General features: G+C 47.0%; 1 protein-coding gene across 1 annotated transcript in view; it reads right to left on the bottom strand.

Annotated features, from left to right (window-relative positions):
* Positions 1-6,400: 6,400 nt before the first annotated feature.
* The window catches only part of Kiaa1549l (KIAA1549 like), a 248,992-nt gene continuing 237,639 nt past the window's right edge, over positions 6,401-17,753 (bottom strand). The window contains exons 18-21 of the mRNA XM_051144264.1: positions 16,612-16,709; positions 14,835-14,983; positions 12,715-12,866; positions 6,401-7,440 (exon numbers count right to left, since the gene is read on the bottom strand). Coding sequence (XP_051000221.1) covers positions 7,159-7,440; positions 12,715-12,866; positions 14,835-14,983; positions 16,612-16,709 — 681 coding nt within the window. The 3' untranslated portion in view covers positions 6,401-7,158. The remainder of the gene's footprint in view (positions 7,441-12,714; positions 12,867-14,834; positions 14,984-16,611; positions 16,710-17,753) is intronic.

A 17,753-nucleotide genomic window follows, 5' to 3' on the forward strand; every position in this document is an offset into this window, starting at 1 on the left:
CCCTGAATCCTTGCAAATTAAGACCAAGTATAAGAAAACATTCAGCTGCTGGAAGGCCCCGGGATTCAGATCCAGCTGTTTCAAATGTCCTGTCAGCAAATCACCTGGGTATTGCTATCACAGGCATCACATAGCCTCAGGGGCTTGGCCTCTACAGATCCTGTGTGTCCTCTGAGGGCCTCCATCACACAGCTAAAGGGCTAGGTCATGGAGTGAGGAAGGGGCGCGAGCAAGCTGTCCCTACATGATCAGCAAAGGCGCTTCACGGTCCAGAGGCTTGGAGGACAGGGTGGCAGTAAACCTGTCACGCCGAGCAAACTATCTTGCAGCTCCAGTGAGTCGCTTGGTCTCTGTCCAAGTTTGGCTTTGTGCTTGCATATATATTAACACTAAGATGTTGACAACACAAATTGCCCAGCAGTGCAAACCAATACGGACCATAATCTCCCCTCCACATAGAAATGGACCGAGGCAGAGCCTTGCTTCCCACTGTCTGCTCTGTTTGGGCTGCTGTAACCCAAGCCATAAGTGGAGTGGCTTAGAGACGTCAAGAATTTCTTACAGATCATCTGAGAAGTCCAAGATTGCCTCATTAAAAGCTTTTTGTAAGGTCTCTACATTTATGACGACACATCCGTGGCTTTGGGCTCGGTCATGACAGCACGTCCTAGTCCTCTTTACAGCGTAGCAGGGGGAGGAGACAAAACTTGCTCCTTGAGTGCCTGAGTATTTTGTGAGGACCTGAAGAGGGTTTCAGGAAGTTGTGGGTGGGGCAGTGAAAAGCAGCCCCTGTCTGTTGTGTTACAGGAGGCAAGCTTCCTTTCTTCTATTCTAATCTTCTGGTCTCAAGGCTTTTTCTTACCCATTTTTCTCTTTCTTAGATCGTCCCTTTGAATTAGCCCATCGTGGCTCACGCTGGTCTTGACCTTCCAGTTTGGACACGTGCTGCCAACAGATTGTGTCTGGGCATTTCTAGCTGGAGAATACAGTTGGCCTTGTTCATGAACTGAGCCACACTCTTAGGGCTGGTCTCCCAGTTTACCCAAAAGCAGAGGGCAGAGCAGGCCGGAGCCCCTTGGTCTCTGGGTAAGGCTCACACAAGGCAGGCTTCATGACTGCTGTGTGTAGCATGGAGTGGGACAACAGGTTATTGGAAACCCATCTCCCGAAACCATTGCTGCCTTTGGACTCATCAGGAGCCCTGACCTCAATGGGACTTCTTTCTGTTCTAGAAAGCACACCCTAACAGACACTGGCTTCTGCTTGGAGCCCCAGGTGCTTCTGAGGATGTGGGGACCACACAAAAGTGAGAATTTATTTCTTACCCATGATCATAGGCCGAAGCAGGTTGGCTTCCGAGATCACACGGGGACTTTGAGGTTCGTCACTGCTCTGCAGTTAACACCCAATAGGCACTAGTGTGTGGATGGGTTGTAAAAAGACATGCCCTTACACCATCTGGAGGAGATGGAATGAAAAGCAGGCAGGTTTTGGGGTATGAAAGCCTTTGTCATTTTATTTTACAATAAAAAATTCTAATAGCACATGAACACTCTGTTCCCGGCAGAGGCAAAGGACGTACAAAGTTAATTAGAAAGCAAAGCATTAAAATAACAACAGCTACATTCAGAGCTCCTGTTCAGTACTCTGCCCAATGCATTTAAAGTGGTTTGAGAGAATCACAGTCTGGGTTTTTTCCACCCAGAGTCAAAGCACATGTGGAGACACTTATATACCCTCCAACCACAGGCGACAAACAACGATAACAGCAACTCCATGTGGCCTGACTTTTGTGGGCAATTAGAAACTGCAGAATTCCTTTGTTTTTCCTCGATAAGAAGTTGTGTCATTGAACACATGACAACACAAATTAATTCAATGGGTAGCAAGAGCTGGATCGAACTGAATCGTAAAACGAATGGCTTTAATAGCCAATTCTTCCACTATACTTTCCAAACCATGTTCAGACACATTGTACACATGCTCCTCGTGGAGGTAGGAGGTACAGGTGTTCGTATTTCCATCTGACCCACGAGGAGCCACAGGCTAGTTCAAAGCGAGTCGTTCAAGTTCTAGAATATTTACACATTCTCAAAATCCCCAGTCCAGTAGCACTCCTCTGATTTTGTTTCGTACATTTTTTCTTTTCTTCTCTTTCCTTAATTTATGTGAGGGTTGAGGTAAGTTTAGACCCAAAGAAGAGATGAAAGAGAGGAAGGTGAGGCCACGGTTAATTTATGTAAAGTACGTTGGATGGCCTCTTTCCATAATTTACAAAAGTCCGCTCAAGGCCAGCGGACAAAATAATTAGTTTCTAGATTTATCATAGGAGTGTTCTAGCCTTGTAATAGCATGGCTCTAACTCAAGCATGGATTTGACCTCTGAGGAAAATTCTACCTTCTCGAAATTTCCCTCTTCTTGAAACGTACAGAATCAAACCAACTCAGTATCTTCTAAGAGAATTTGTTTCTTGTACAATCACATTTTCTAATACCCCCTTTCAGAAATACCAACATCTCAGTATTTGCTGTCACCTAGGCGTCTATGACAGCTCACCTAAGCAGTGAGGAGACCCTTCCAGGTCTCAGGTCACTAACTTCTAGCCGGAAGCTCGGAGCCACAGTAGCATCGTTTTCACTTGAAACCAATTTTGTTTTAAAGAGACTCTATAGGGAGGCTCATCAGTTTTCTCATCCATGCAAATGTGTGGCCGGGAGCCACGTTAATAGCACCCGAGCTAAGATCATGCAATTCAATTTACAAGTATTTATTGTCTGCTGAGCTGAACAAGGCATAGTGTTATCCGGGCCTTGGTCAGAGATCTCTTCTGGAGGCCGGCAGCAGTATTCAGTAAGTAGTGTGGGTAGGGGTGGGGACTCTCTGGGGGCAGTCTGGCCAGTCTCCTAGAAGTTCAAGTGTGTGCACTCTCACCTGATGTATAAGTGAGAAATGCCTTTTCCTCAGGGTGAGGGCAGTATCAAGAGGACTGCCCTCTGAGTACTGGCTGCCAGGTGGTATCTTAGGGGTATGGTCAGTTCCAGTCTGTGGCAGGATCCTTTAAGGAGTCTAGCTGGTCATGCTCTTTCCTGGGGATACCAAGCCTTAACAAGAGCCCCTGCCCAATGGATCAATCCAGGGACCATGCTCGTACAACATAACCCTGCCTCTTTGCTTACAGATGACTGGATGGGCACCTGCCATGAGCTCATCTGTGGGCAGATATGAACTGGACCAATCAGATTCTCAAGCATTTGTATAAAGGGGCTCAAAGATACTAGTCCAAGAGTAGTCCGCACTGGGGAGAAAAGTGGCGTGAGTCTGGAGGTCAGTATTTGTCTTCATCTGCATTAGTGAGTAAGCTGGTTGGCCCAGGCAAGCAAGAGGGGGAAGCTGGTGTGCTGAGAGCGGTGTGCTGAGAGAAACACATGAAAGCTGGTGAGGAGAGAGAGTGCCAGAGACAGAGGCACCAGGAAGGTGGGCTGGCTGATGCCTCCCTTGCCCTTTGCCACATCTGTGTTCTGCTTCTGTAACTTGTCCCAGGGTCTTTCAGTCAGTCTTTGCGCTGGAGCAAGGCTACACAGGTTTCTGGTCCCTGAGACGGGAACTTCTTTGAGGTTGGACTAGATGGCGGCATGTAACATCTAATACTTGGACCCCAGTTGGTGACAAGCTAAATTATACCTAACACCTTAAGAGTCTTGGACTGTAGTTTGTAAGGGAAGTCCAAACTCTAAGTGTGGGTTTAAATTAAAATCTTTTCCTCAAAAACTTGAAAACTTGTGTTACATTCATTATTCACGGAACTTTGAGCACTGGGTGCTGTGCAGGGGGGAAAAAGAGGAACATTTATATGAAATCAATATTTTTGATCCATTTCAATTTTTTGCCTGGCAGGGAAGCATTTTCCTTAGATGTTAAGAACTTCACGCCTCTTCCAGTCTACCCACCCTCACAAGTTTTTATTTTAATCACAGATCTTATCATTTCCTTTCTTGACCCAAGATTATTCAGAAATTGCATGTTTTGTTTTGTTTGTTTGTCTGGGCTTTTTAAATAACAAGTGCACAGCATTAGTTCAGCCTGGGATTGCAAGTCATCCTGAAAACTTCAAGAGGCAAGGTCCCATTCCACAGCTTACAGCTGCCACCGTGTTCCACCATGTTCCTGCAGAAGGCTCAGATCACTGGTGCCAGGCCACACACAGTAGACCTTTATATTTTGGGTCCTACTGGGTCACCTGATGCAGTGACAGAGTGTTAGTGCATCCCTGTTTGCCTTTTTGACGCCTGGTGCTGACTGAGTAGGTTAGCCCCACAGGCTTCAGCAGCAACTAAAGGCATTGGTTTTTTTTCCCCCCAGTGGTACTCTGTGGAAAAAAGCCAGATTGCTCCCCATTGCCTCTGCTCCCCTACCCCCAGCCCCTTCGGCAAGAGTATTATGGAATCCTTCACATGACCCTTGCCTATTTTTTTAAACTTCTGGATATGGTTAAAGAAATGTGTCACCAACAAGTGGACAGGCAGCATGGTGAGATGGAGAGCAGGCTGGGCGGAATCTGCAGGCTTGGGCCCCAGCCTCTGCTTGTCTGAGCTTTGGCTTCTCTGTCTAGAAGATCATGATCCGAGCTCACTGCTGCCACCTCTGGGCTCTCATGGAACTCTGCTTTCACATCAGGTGATTTTTAACCATCTGAACTATCTTCTCTATAGGATTAGGAGACGCTTTAGGGAAGGAACAATATCTTAGTCCCAGATGCCTTTAACTATGATGGAAAAAAATAAACATATTAATTTTTCCCATTAATTTAAGGTTTTCTTTGCATAGACTTCTTGAATCCATGTTGTTTAATTTAAAAGAGTATCTGATTTATCATGCTATATTTTAGTTGTCTCAATGAACTAAATATTTTATGGGGTTCTGCAAAGACTCTAGTGAATGGTGGCTCCGTTTTCCTGGCAAACTGGATCCATACCACTGTTAACTCTAGATTCATAATCTGGAGGTTATTGGAACCCAAAGCTTAGACACTGTCTTTTTTAGGCATTCATATTCTACGATGTAGAAACTTCTTTCTCACTTTCCACGCATTTACCAAGCCCACACAGTACTGTGTTTATACCACTGCACTGATGAAATACTGATGCTTTTGATTAAGTGGAGCAATGTCGCTGGTTTTATCAGACTTACACCATTTGCATGAAAAGGCTGAGTTTCTTTGGCTCTTTGTTCATTCACGTGCATTGAATGAATGCCTGTTTGGATAGATTCAGGCACTGTGTTAATCTGTCAGTAAAATCTTGCACTGTCCACAGTGTTCTGCAAGCTGATTTCAGTTTTGGACTACAACTGGCCATTGGTAGAAATATACCATATATACACATGGAAATTACAAAAATACATTTTATTTATAGCTGATTTCTTATTAAGTAACAAAAAACTAACACTATGAAAGATCAACCAGCATACTAAAAGGACACTACCTAGCATCGTCCCCGTTAAGAGGCTTGTCTGGGGCATCCATGACATATCATTTCGGAACATCCCAGAAAGGACAATTTGCCAGAGGGAAATAAAAACAGCTTCCTGGGAAAGTCTGTGCTTTGACAGTTTGAATCTCCCATTCTGATCAGTTCCAATCCTATTCCTCTCTCAACCTTTAAATTTCCTCTCTCTTCTTTCAGTAAAGACCAAAGAAACTCGTGAGGACAATGAACAGATGGGGTCAGAGGGACATGGGTACAGCTGAAGCTAGATGGTCATGGGTGAAGGCAGGACAGGACCATGTTCTCCAGTACACACCAAGTAAGCCCCCTGACACCATGCATGGCTCCCAACATGGGGAAGGAAACTCAGGGGTCCCTTTTCCTCTGGTACCCCAAGTCAGTTTTATTTGCACAGAGGAGTAGTCAGTGGCTGGTACCCCAGAGCTGCAAGGCAGTGTTCCCACCAAGGACACTGTAGGTTGATGCTTCATGCCAGGGAGAATGACGTGGGGACATCATCGTCCCTTCCCTGCCATCTTAGCAAATGTTCTCCCACGTCCATCTGCCTATGGAGAACCGGTGAACTCTGGAGACTTTTAAGATGCCTTGCATTTAATCTCAGATCAGATTTTGTACATTCAGAAGTTTCTAGAAACAGAGGCTGCAGCTTGGGGTGACTGTGGATCTACCTTTCCCATCCCTAACGGCATCGGTGATGGTTTCCTTCCTACCACCCTAAAGCACGTGCTGGACTTCACCATGGAGGAGATAAATCTTGTTAAAGTTGACATGTCTGTTATTCCCCCCTGGATGGCCGGGTTCTCAGGCCACTGTCAACACAATCAAAGCCAAACCTCCACAAATAGCTGCTTCTCCTTTGTAGGCTCCCAAGCCTCTTAGCACCGATTCTCTCTCTCTTTTTTTTGGACCCCAATTTGCGGGAGACTCTATTTCCAAACAGACAACACCCTTTAAACAGCCTGTCAACCCAAGTCCACCATTCTGGCTCATCGTCTCTCTTTCTTGGCCATTAATTAACAGGTGGGGGAAGAAGGAGTCAGAACTATTTATAGGCACAGCCATTGGAACTGATTTCCATCCAACTCATTTGACTTTGAACATGAGCCTTTAAAAGCAAAGAGACTTGAGTTTCTTGGCTGGAGAGTCAGTATCTCCCTTACAGACTAGAGGTGATTTTTTAAAGCAACCACCGTCATGGCTCAATGAGAGAGTACAGTCTGGTTGTTAATCAGACTCCTGTGTTGCCTTTAACACAGAAAGAGAACATGCAGAGGTCACTGAAGACAGAGCAGCATTCTCTCTCTTCTGGTGATTTTATAAAAATGGACACTGGACAGGAACCTGCAGGCTAGGTGGTGCCTCTCAGGAGCAGGGCTCCTTAGGGAAACTCCACCCATGGTTCAAACATTCAGCCAAAGAGAATACCAAACACAGCGTCCCAGTTAGGGATTTGTTGACCCACACTTGGCTGCAGAAGGCAGAATTCAGTTGTTCACAAGCTTCTGTTTCCCAGCAGGCCCACTGTTGACTTTTTTTTTTTTTTTTTAGAATCTGGGGGTGAGAAAGATCCATACATTGTCTATTGTCTGGAGAACCCAAAGCCTGCTTGCCGCCTCACAGTCTCCAAGTACAGACTCCCTCAGGGTTGAGGTGTTAGACCTGGAACTCAAACATGTCTGTTTGCTTCTTGGCCAACTTGGCTACTTCTTCCCGGATGGCCTTCACGAGGGCTGCAGTGGAGATGTTAGTCAACGGAGCATCTGGAGGCTCGTTTTCTGTCAAGCTCTGCTGTGAGGCAGCTGCGGAGGGGCCAGGGGCCTGCTCTAGGCTGGGGTGGAGGTTGGTTGGCTGGCTATACTGGCGAGGGAGCCTGGAGGGTGAGCTTTGTGGATAACGTGACCGGGGGTAGGCCTCGATGTACCCAGGAAGAGGGACCTGCACAAGAGGTTGGAAGAGAGGAGAAGGAACTCAGGTTAGGGGGAAGCTCAAGGCACAGGACACACCCAATATTGGAAGCAGGAGGCGAGTGAGGTCAAGGAAAGAAGTTTAGAGGTGAATCGAACTCATGGGCTATCGCACAGCTGTAAGCCCCCAAACCTCAGTTTCTCTAGCAAATAGCTACCCTGTATTCATTAAGAATGCTGGCTGGGTACATTAAATAGGTGTTTTTCAACGTTGCTTGTATTAAGACTACACCCGAGCTCACAGGTGAATGACTCCCAGCTTTCTTTTTAACTTAAGCACAACCGAGTAAATAGAACTGTTGCATTTTTTATTAATAACAATAGCTGATATCTATTGAGCCCCAATGACCTTCACACAATATCTCATTTAATTCTTCAAGCAACAATCTACTGGTAGGTGACATCATCCTTGCTTCACCGATGAACACACTGAAGCCAAAGGGTTCTACCACCTAAAACTCATAGCCAATAAGACAGGCTCCCCACAGGTGTGTCCGGATTGAAGCATTGGCAATTCATCTGTGCACTAGAGTGTTTTGGATATGAGTACGCTATTCTTGAAAAAAACCTTTTCATTAAAAGTAGGAGACACATCATTCTCTACTTAAACATATAGAAGTCTCCAGGGATAATGATAAACAAAATATTTAGAATCTATGACTAATCTTGCCCACAGAAGCAGGACCCCTATGTGGAATCCTGTTTGGTCCACAAAGACCTTTAATATCTCAGGATGCTGGAGAAATGAGCATTGAGGATGCAGGTGCACAGTGCTGTGGGGGCAGACATAAAAATAGTGTGTTGGGAAAACACTTCCAGGTTCAAGGCAGGCCAGACAGCTGGGAAAACAAGAGTAAAGGGTCCAGAGGGGTGTACTGGGTGGGGATTATACTCCCAGGGTGTCCCATCTAAAAGCAACTGGGGCTAGGAAGATGGCTCAGTGGTTAAGAGCACTGCCTGCTCTTCCAAAGGTCCTGAGTTCAATGCCCAGCAACCACATGGTGGTTCACAACCATCTGTCATGTGATCTGATGCCCTCTTCTGGCCTGCAGGTGTACACACAGGAAGAATACTCTATACACAATAAATAAATATTTTTAAAAAATAAAAAATTAAAAAGTAACTGACTGCTGGCCCACAGAGCCTGTGCTTCTTCAGTGATCTGCTGCTGTCGTGGGCATACTTGTAAGCAGTAAGGGCCAAGTCTCTATAGTGGGCCTGGAACTCACTGTACACCATGCGGGCTTGGTGATCCTCCTAGCTCTGTCTCCTGTCTTCTGGGATTAGAGATACCCACTACCAACCCTGGCCTCCTTCCCGACTAACAGGCACGCTCATCTGGGGCCATTGGGAAGGACAGAGCAGGATAGCTGTCTTAATCTCTTCAGGCTGCTATAACAAAACATTGCTGACCAGGGAGCTTATAAAGAACAGAAGTTTCTTATGCTCACGATGGCTGGGTACTCTAGTGTCTGTTGATTGGGTCCTTCCTGGTTCTTGACAACTGCCTTTTCCTGTACCCACATGATAGAAGCAGCCAGGCATCATTATGGAGGTTTTCTTTATAAGAACATTAATCTTACATGTGTTTCACCCTCACCTCCCCAAGACCTACCTCCTAAAGCCATCACCTTAGCACTGTGGAACTCAGCACATAAATCACGTAGAGGGACACAAACATTCAGACATTTGGGATAGAGGAGTACACGGTAGGATATTGGGTGCTCTGACAGTTCCTCTCAAGAAGTCCCTCTGAGGTCATGGGATAGGAACCCTTCATGGGTGTCAGCAGAGAAGTCAACTTCAGCAAGGTCACTCTGGGTGGATCTGGCAGAAAGGAGCTCTGAGGAGGCTTACCTCAGTGGTCCAGGTGAGGCCAGAGGACTCACACAAGGAGAGTAATTGGGTTGATGTCTTAAGTTTGCAAATAAAAATAAAGTGGCAAAAAAAAAAAATCTGCTAATGCCTCTACACACAGGGGCTAGAAGGCTAGAAGGCTTTCCCTGGACCGTCCCACTTATCCAGCTGCCAGAGCTAGGAATGTATAGGTGACTAGAGTTGACCAAGAACCAAGGCTGGGATATAGGAAGCCTTTCAGATCACAGGTCAGAGTTCCATCCTTTCAGAGACCCTTCCTGGCCTGACAACAGCCAGGTGTTCCCATGCTGTTTCTCTAGTGTGGCAGGCATTCCTCTTGGGGCCATCAGCACCTGTCTCAGGCCATCAGTTCTGTGAAGGCAGGCCTCTCCCCACCCCCTCCCCAACCCCCCATTTTCTCACTGCCTTTGTCACCTGCCTAGCACATAGCAGGAAGTCTCTCAGAGTCTGGGGTTCTAGGCACAGTTAGGAAATCACTGAAGGATGGCCAGTAGGTGCCAAACGTGTGAGGAGGAAGCTGTTACATTTCAAACTTAGCTAACTCTATGAACCGGATTGGAGACTCAATACACACACCCCTCTCTCTTTGACATCAAGCCTTCATGCTAGTGGCTGGAATCAGAAAGGAACAGAAAACTAACCCAACTGGGGTAGTCTCAGGGTAGTGCTCGAAAGTGGGGGAGGTGAGGAAATAAACTCTTTGTAGGCAAGCACCATTATGCTTTGTTGGCTAGAATCCAGGGCTGCAAATATTACTTTCTATTCCTTGACAGACATCACCAATCAATCACAGCACAAACTCTTGATTAGTGTATGTTGTGATTCTGAATGTGAACTGCCTCTCACAGGCTCATGTAATTGAACTGATCCTCAGCTGGTGGTAATGTTTGGGAAGGCTCTGAAATCTTTTGGAGGTGAAGCCTTGAGGTTTTAAAGCTCAGCCTCACTTCTTGCTCAGTCTCTGCTTCTTGATTGCAGATGCAATATGCCCAGCAGCCTCCGGCTTCTGCTATCATACCCTCCTTGGCTGTAAGCCAAAGCAAAATCTTTCTCCCTCAAATTACTTCTTGTTAGATTATTATGTCACAATAATGAGAAAAGTAACGAATCTACCTTGAGGCCTCCTCCAGAAACTTATCCCTCTATCACAAAGGATAAAATCTATGTGGCACTCCAGATCTAGGTGATTTGGGGAACCAGGAAGGTAGGCAGACAAATGAAGGCAGGAGCCTTGTTTTGTTTTGTTTTTTCATAACAATGCATTGGGCATAGAATCTCTTTAGTCAGTCTTAATGGGGTGTCTTTCTCTAGCTGATTTTGTGAGCTTCCCGTAACATCTTTGGCATGCTATGAATCACCTATACAGCTCCATGCCTGGGGACACCTCTCAGAGAGCTACAGGGGATAACTAGGCTCTAAGAGAGACCCATTGAGTTGCAGCATTAAGAAGAGCTGGGGAACCAGCCAAGGAGAATATAGGCAGTAAACTTCGAACCCCTACCAAGACCTAGCCGACAAACATGATATTCTCCACCGTTGAGTGGAGAGTGAGATCTGACTCTCACACGAACTCTGGTGCCCCTTTTCTGACCACGTCCCCTGGATGGGGAGGCCTGGCGGCACTCAGAGGAAGGATAGCAAGTTACCAAGAAGAGACTTGATATTCTAAGAGCATATATAGGGGGAGGAGGTCTTCCTCAATCACAGACATAGGGGAGGGGAGAAGGGGGGAAGTAGGAGGGAGGGAGGAATAGGAGGATACAAGGGAAGGGCTAACAATTGAGATGTAATATGAATAAATGAATAAAAAAATGAAAGAGAGAGAAAAAAAAAAGAAGAGCCGGGGAACCTCTTTCATACTCTTGGGAATGACTCTGGAATGACTCAGTCACTCTCTCACGAAGGTTGGGTTTGCACCTGCTGGGGTCTTTTGCTGCGCTTCTCTAAGGTGTTGTGAACCCAAGGGCATCTGGATACAGCTGAAAGCCTAAGTGAGCTATGGGTGCTAAGCATCTTGAGGGTCAAGGATTTGGAAAATATTTCCTCTGAGTCCTATAGAAAACATGGCTGTCCAAGCTGCAGGCTTTTAGCCTGCCCAGTACAGGCTGCATGTCACCTCCTCTGAAAAACACAGACATTATTTCTACATTTTAAGACTTATAGAGTCAAACACACTCTGAATTAATCAGTTTCACCCAGTGATGCCAATTTTTTTAGAAACTCAGGCAATGGCAAAACCAACTGGGAATAAGATGGAGGGCTGAGAAAGGAGAGGGTTAGACATGGTGGCTGATGAATGCCATCCCAACGCTAGGGAGGCAGAAGGATCACCAGGAGTTTACAGCTGGCCTTGGCTTTGTGAATTCCAAAGTCACTAAATCCATTGTGAATTCAAAGCCAGTTTAAGCTTAGGAATCAAACCTTGTCTCAAAAATAAACAACTGAACAAATGAAAAAGCCAATAAAACCCTCCTCAGACTCCAAAACAAAACAAAACAAAAAGAATGAAAAAGAAAGAGAAAGAAAGGAAAGAAAAGAAAAAGAAAAAGGTAAAGATGAGCCTTCTCCCACAACCACCCAAACAGATGCTATGATGTCTCAGGTTAGACTCTCGTTCCTCTCCCAGAGCTACTTTACTCCAATTTTGCAAACAATTTAAGTGAGTTCAGGCATGTTTCATATGGAGAGAATAACACATGAGGAAAAACAACATGAAGGACATGGGGCTACTGACAGCATAAAGGACCAGCTGGGAGGAAGCTCATGCAAAGGAAAAAGAAAAACAACAACACATTAAGTTGTAGTAACAAGCTTATTAGTTTGCTATTATTAGTTTGGAAATACTTGACAAAAAGGAAGATCTTCAATGTGTTAAAGCCCCCATGCTTCCTGAGAACTGTGGACCTCACGAGGATGCTGAACTCTGGCTCTTTTCTAGATATGTGGCCTTAGACATATCATGTGACAGAGCCCCAGTTTCCTTATGTGCAAAATGGGAGTGGTCATGGGAATCATAAAATTCACCTGATCAAATGGTTGTGAAGATTAAATAAGACAGTGGAACATCTAACATGAGGTCTGGGGTTCAGAAGATATTACCCTGATGGTAGGCACTGCCATAGAACCTACTTAGTTAAGGTCTCCCTGCTAGGAAGGGTAGAATGTATGCTAGAAAACAAGTTTCAAACTCCTCCATCAAAGGTCACATGTTCACCACACCACTTCCTTTAAAATGGCTCACTTCATCCACCGGCATGGCGGGAGGGGTCTTCAGAGAACCCAACACTGGCCTCTGTGTTTCCTCTCACTTCTCCTAGAGGTATGCCTAGCAAGGGGAGTTTTATGAGAGCATCATCGAGGGTCTCACCGAATCAGCCCACTGGCTCGGGAGCTCATTCTCTCCTGCATAGGACATCCAGGCCTGACTCCTGTAGGATGAGGGAGGTGTTGGGATGAAGTAGCCAGTGAAGCCGGGTCTGTTGGCAGCTGGGATGGCAAACACCGCCGGCACCGTGTTACCTGCACAGAGGAAGTGGGTGGGAGATCAGAAGAGGCTGGACTCTGGATCAAGACCCCGGCCTGCAAGAGCCAAATAAACCCCAGTGCACAGACTACCTGGCTGCCGATGGGCCCGAGGTCTCAATGAATGAGGCCTGAGGTGATGGAGCATGTTCTTGGCTATAATATTGAAGCAGCTCCAAACAAGCCCGAGGAGACCCTGGCCACAGAGACTCCACCTAAGGCAGAGCAGACCCTGGCCACAGAGACTCCACCTAAGGCAGAGCAGACCCTGGCCACAGAGACTCCACCTAAGGCAAAGCAGACCCTGGCCACAGAGACTCCACCTAAGGCAGAGCAGACCCTGGCCACAGAGACTCCACCTGAGGCAGAGCAGACCCTGGCCACAGAGACTCCACCTGAGGCAGAGCAGACCCTCGCCACAGAGACTCCACCTGAGGCAGAGCAGACCCTGGCCACAGAGACTCCATCTAAGGCAGAGCAGACCCTGGCCACAGTGGCTGAGATTCTAGGTAATGCGTCAGCAAGGAGGGTGGCTGAGGTGGAGGGCACCTGGCTTTCCTTAGTGAAGCTCTTCCAAGGTTACTGTGACTGCCAAGGAGAGCAGGTGGTGCCCTACTCAGGGTGTCTGGTACAGTGGCCAAGTGGGGCTAAGATCCAGCCTGTGTTCTCATTACAGGGGTGGGGGGGCTGAATCCATTTTCTCTGTCTCTGTCTCTCTGTCTCTCTGTCTCTCTCTCTCTGTCTCTCTCTCTCTCTGTCTCTCTCTCTCTCTGTGTTTCTCTTTCTCTGTCTCTCTCTCTCATATTTCACGAGATGCTTCATCGGCTGGCAGTGCCTCACTTTCCCCACCCTCCCATGCCCTAAGAGGGAATGAAGAGTCCAGCTGGCACCATTCCCACTGAGCCTTCATGGACTCTAGCTCAGGAATCTGGAAACCCAGAGAGGCTTGACACCTGGCCCAGGCTAGGGGATGCAAGGGAAAAGGTCACTGGGAAGGAAATGGGCCTTATTCTGCGGCCCAGGCCCCATTACCTGTCTAGTCAATGTGGCAGGCATCGTCTGTTGTAGCTCAGAGCAGCTTTTTAGGCTTTGAAGGTCTAACTCCCTTTATAGAGCCCCTCTCCACTCCCTCATCCCACCCTAATAGCCTTGACCTTGTCTGGAGGAAAGCACACCCTGTGTGCAGGTGCTTTCTTCCCAGGAGGACATACGGTTTTAAAAATTCAACAAAAGCAACCGAAAGGAGTGGGTTTCACCAGAGGAATTCCTGGAAACCACAAACAGTTTAGTAAGTGTTGGCAACTGGTGCTGGCAGGTTTAACCATAAAGGTATGGCATGAATACAATAAAAATCCAACCAGGTCACGGACAAACTAGGGCATGTGCAAACCTCCAGTTCCATTTTGGCATTGCCTGCCAGTTAAAAAAAAAAAAAAGCCTGGAAATGACCCTTACTCCATCAGAAGAATGGACCGTGGCGGATCGTGTCACAGCGTGACTGAGTGGCTAGCCTGTGCTCATATAGCCACCTGAAGTCCTGCAAACAACGAGGAATAAAAAACAGTGCAAAAAGAAATGTGCAGCATATTATTTATGCAAATTTTAAATGCATATAGCGTTAGCATGGGTACACAACATACCACAGGTATAAAATTCATAACCTGAGGATGATGGTCACCTTGGGGGAAGATAGCTATATGTGTCGTACTGTGAAGGTAAAACAAACAAAAACCTGAAATATGACAAAACAGTAACTTTGACTTAAGCATACTAGCTATTTTGCCTGGTTTAAACTTTTTTTTTTTTTTTTTTTTTTTTAAAGAACTAAAGCCAGTAGCTCCTTTGGTCAACACTAGTGATGTCAGAGGAGCCGGATGTGTGGTGGTTCTGGTTCCTGCTAGTGGCAGTTTGTGTGGACTGGCCAGGGCTCAGCCCAGGGAACAGAGCTTTTCTCTTCTGGCTCACCTGAGTAGTTTAAAGCCGATTGATCCAACTGTGTTACTGACACGGGACCTCTGGACACCTGGGCGAATGAGGCACTCTCATGCAACTGGGAGGGCTCAGGTCCCGTGGACTCCGCCATCCGGGTCTTGCTGCCGATATCCGAGGTGGACCTGGGCAGGGCAGATGGACTGTGTGATGTGAGCATGCCTGAGGCATCAAACAGTCACATTGCATTTAGAAGTGGCCTGATGTCTTCAAGCCCTATCCTCATGAAGTCCTGGGACTGATTTGCCCCAATTAGCAAAAAGACTGCTGGTGGTGCCCAGCCCTGCAGCAGTGGGTTTGGGTGGTTTTTTGTTTTTTGTTTTTTTTGTTTTTTCCTTGTTTGAGGTTAGCTCTCTAAGGATGGTTCTGGGTAGTAGAATCTTTAATTTCCATGCAAAAGCAGCAAGGCAATTAGTTCTGGGTATTAGCTGGGGACGATGGATCTAGGAGGTGATGACATCAGCTGCAGCCAATGAGATGGACAGCTTTCCCTCTAAAGTGCATTCCTGGTCCAGTGCTCTGGGTTCTCATGAAGGGAAGTAACATCCTCGTCTTGGTGAGGATGGCGGATGGGGCAGAAGTTGGGGTGAGGCACTGGCAGAAGAAATGCTATAAAGGATTGAGGGGGTACCTCGCATCTGGAACTCACAAGAATAGCTCAGGCCTTCCCCCGGACACCTGTACGTCCTCAGGGAAGAACTGACAACACCATAGGGTGGGAGGTGAGGGGGGTGGCCAGGGTGGGGTCTCCCTTTCTCATCTGCTTGCTCCCACAGCTCTGCTTTCAGATGACGCTTCCCAGGGAATCTCCTGGCTCCTGCCTGCCCTGCACACTGTGCTGAAAGCCCTTCCTGAGGGCTCCTACAGCATTTACAAATAAGGGGTTACAATCAGGGTCCCAAGAGGCAAGGTGGTCTGCATGGAATCACATGGCAGACCTTTGGCAGCTTCTTACCGTCCACCCTGGTCACCACTGCCTTAAGGGGCATGTCAAGCCGGCAGGACACTGGACCATCAAAGCTGAAAACAGCGTCTTCTCTAGGGAAGCTCACTGTTAAAAATCTTCATAAAGTACATGCCCGTGGCCCACAGACGGGCTAACTAGTGTTGTGGGATGGGGCCATGACGGTGACCCATGCATTTCCCAGGGCAGGGTTCTCCCCTCCCTGGGTATCAGAATTAGTTTCCTTCCCTAGAGATCCTGTTTGTTTGTTTGTTTGTTTTCTTTTCTTGTACCACTTTATTAAAGACATGTGCTCGCTGCATCAGCAAAGAACAAACAGAAGGGGTAGCAAATGCCTCATACTGAGATGTAAGAGTTCATCCTCTCTCTCTGCAAAGTCAAGACTGAGAGTGGGTGCCCAGATGGACCTTCCTGGCCCCTGAGCCACTGTCCCAAGATTAACAAAGGGACTTCTGGGGGTGCAAACACAGCAGGAAGGAGCCACACTTGTCCTTTTTCTATCTTCAAGGTCAGGGTATGGGCAATGGAGGTACAGGGCAACCAACTTTGGGTAGTTTTTACCATGGGCCTCATAGACTTTCTATTTAGAAAGACATACAAATTGCTCAATGCGCTGTGGTCCTCGAGTCCTTCCTGGTACCCCTGTGTCCCAACCACAGGGGACACACCTTGAACACAGGCAGTGAATGAAGTGAGTTTACTGATGGAGCTGCCCATGGGACTGATCACCCTGGGGGCGTCAAATCTTTTCCAAATATCCCTAACAAATCCAAGAAAGGCATATGTTACCGCCTGAGGGAAGCCACAGCCACAGGGCCTGTCCGGGGAGGTACAGGTGGTGGGGGAGATCCCATGACCATTTCAGGAAGCTGGGAAAACCTGTAAGCCTGCGAAGAGACGAGCAAATTAGAGAGAGTTGTTAAAACCCAATTCTCTCAGCTCACAGCTTCTTATTTTAGGACAAAGTACACTTCCTAAGGCCAGGCTCGCCTCCGTCCTTCCTCAGGTGTGTTCCCCAGATCTTCCGTCACGCAGCCCCCAGTCCCACTTCTCCTGTCTCTCTGCTTCGCATTGATCCCTGCAGACTCAGAACCCTTCAGCATCCTTAGAAGACAGTATAAGACATGGTACTGGCGCACGCCTCTCCTTCTTCCCGGCATGGTTTTCTTCCGGTTCTGCCCATAGCTCGCTCCTTCACACCATTCATCCTGCCCCATAGTTCCTTCGAAGGCTCTTTTATCTATCTAAGGAAATGACTACTCTCTGGCTAAATTATATGGCTGCTTGCTTATTTATTATCTGCCACCAGCTAGATTGTAATCTGAGGTTCTAAGGGCAAGATTGTGTTGTCAGTAAAATCATGCCCGGAACAGTGCCTGGCAGCAGAAGATCAATAACCAGTGGAGTGAAAGAAGGAATGAATGAACCATTGGAGGGCGGTTTCCTTGCTCATGGAACATGGGCTTAGGGGCAGGAGGATCTGGAAAATGGACTTTAAACTCCTAGGTAAGTCTGGTGGCTTCTGTGGACTTTAATGTCCTCCACTTAAGTGGAGACATTGATGCTGTGATCAGAGGGCTACAGAGAAGACAGGCAAAGCTGTACATGTGCCTGTGCGTGTGTGTTTGTGTGTGCACGCGCGCACGCGCATGGACTTTGCAATGTACAAAGCACCTTTCAAAGATAAAGGATGGGCACTACCACCAAGGCAAAGACTTTAACATGTGAGGGGCTGAAAAAAAAAAATAAAGACAGACAGAATCAGAGAGGGTCAGGTCAGGGCATATTGTAGCAAGAGGAAATTTAAGATGCCCTTGGGGTGGACAAAGCTCAAATTTGTGTTTTTAGGGCAGTGTGCTTGCTGGTCAGACAGATCAAGATGGCAGGCCTTTAAACCCCCAAAGTATTGGGACAAAAATGCTGCAGCAAGG

This window comes from Acomys russatus, chromosome 4 (assembly GCF_903995435.1).
Source record: "Acomys russatus chromosome 4, mAcoRus1.1, whole genome shotgun sequence".
Classification (NCBI taxonomy): Eukaryota; Metazoa; Chordata; class Mammalia; order Rodentia; family Muridae; genus Acomys; species Acomys russatus.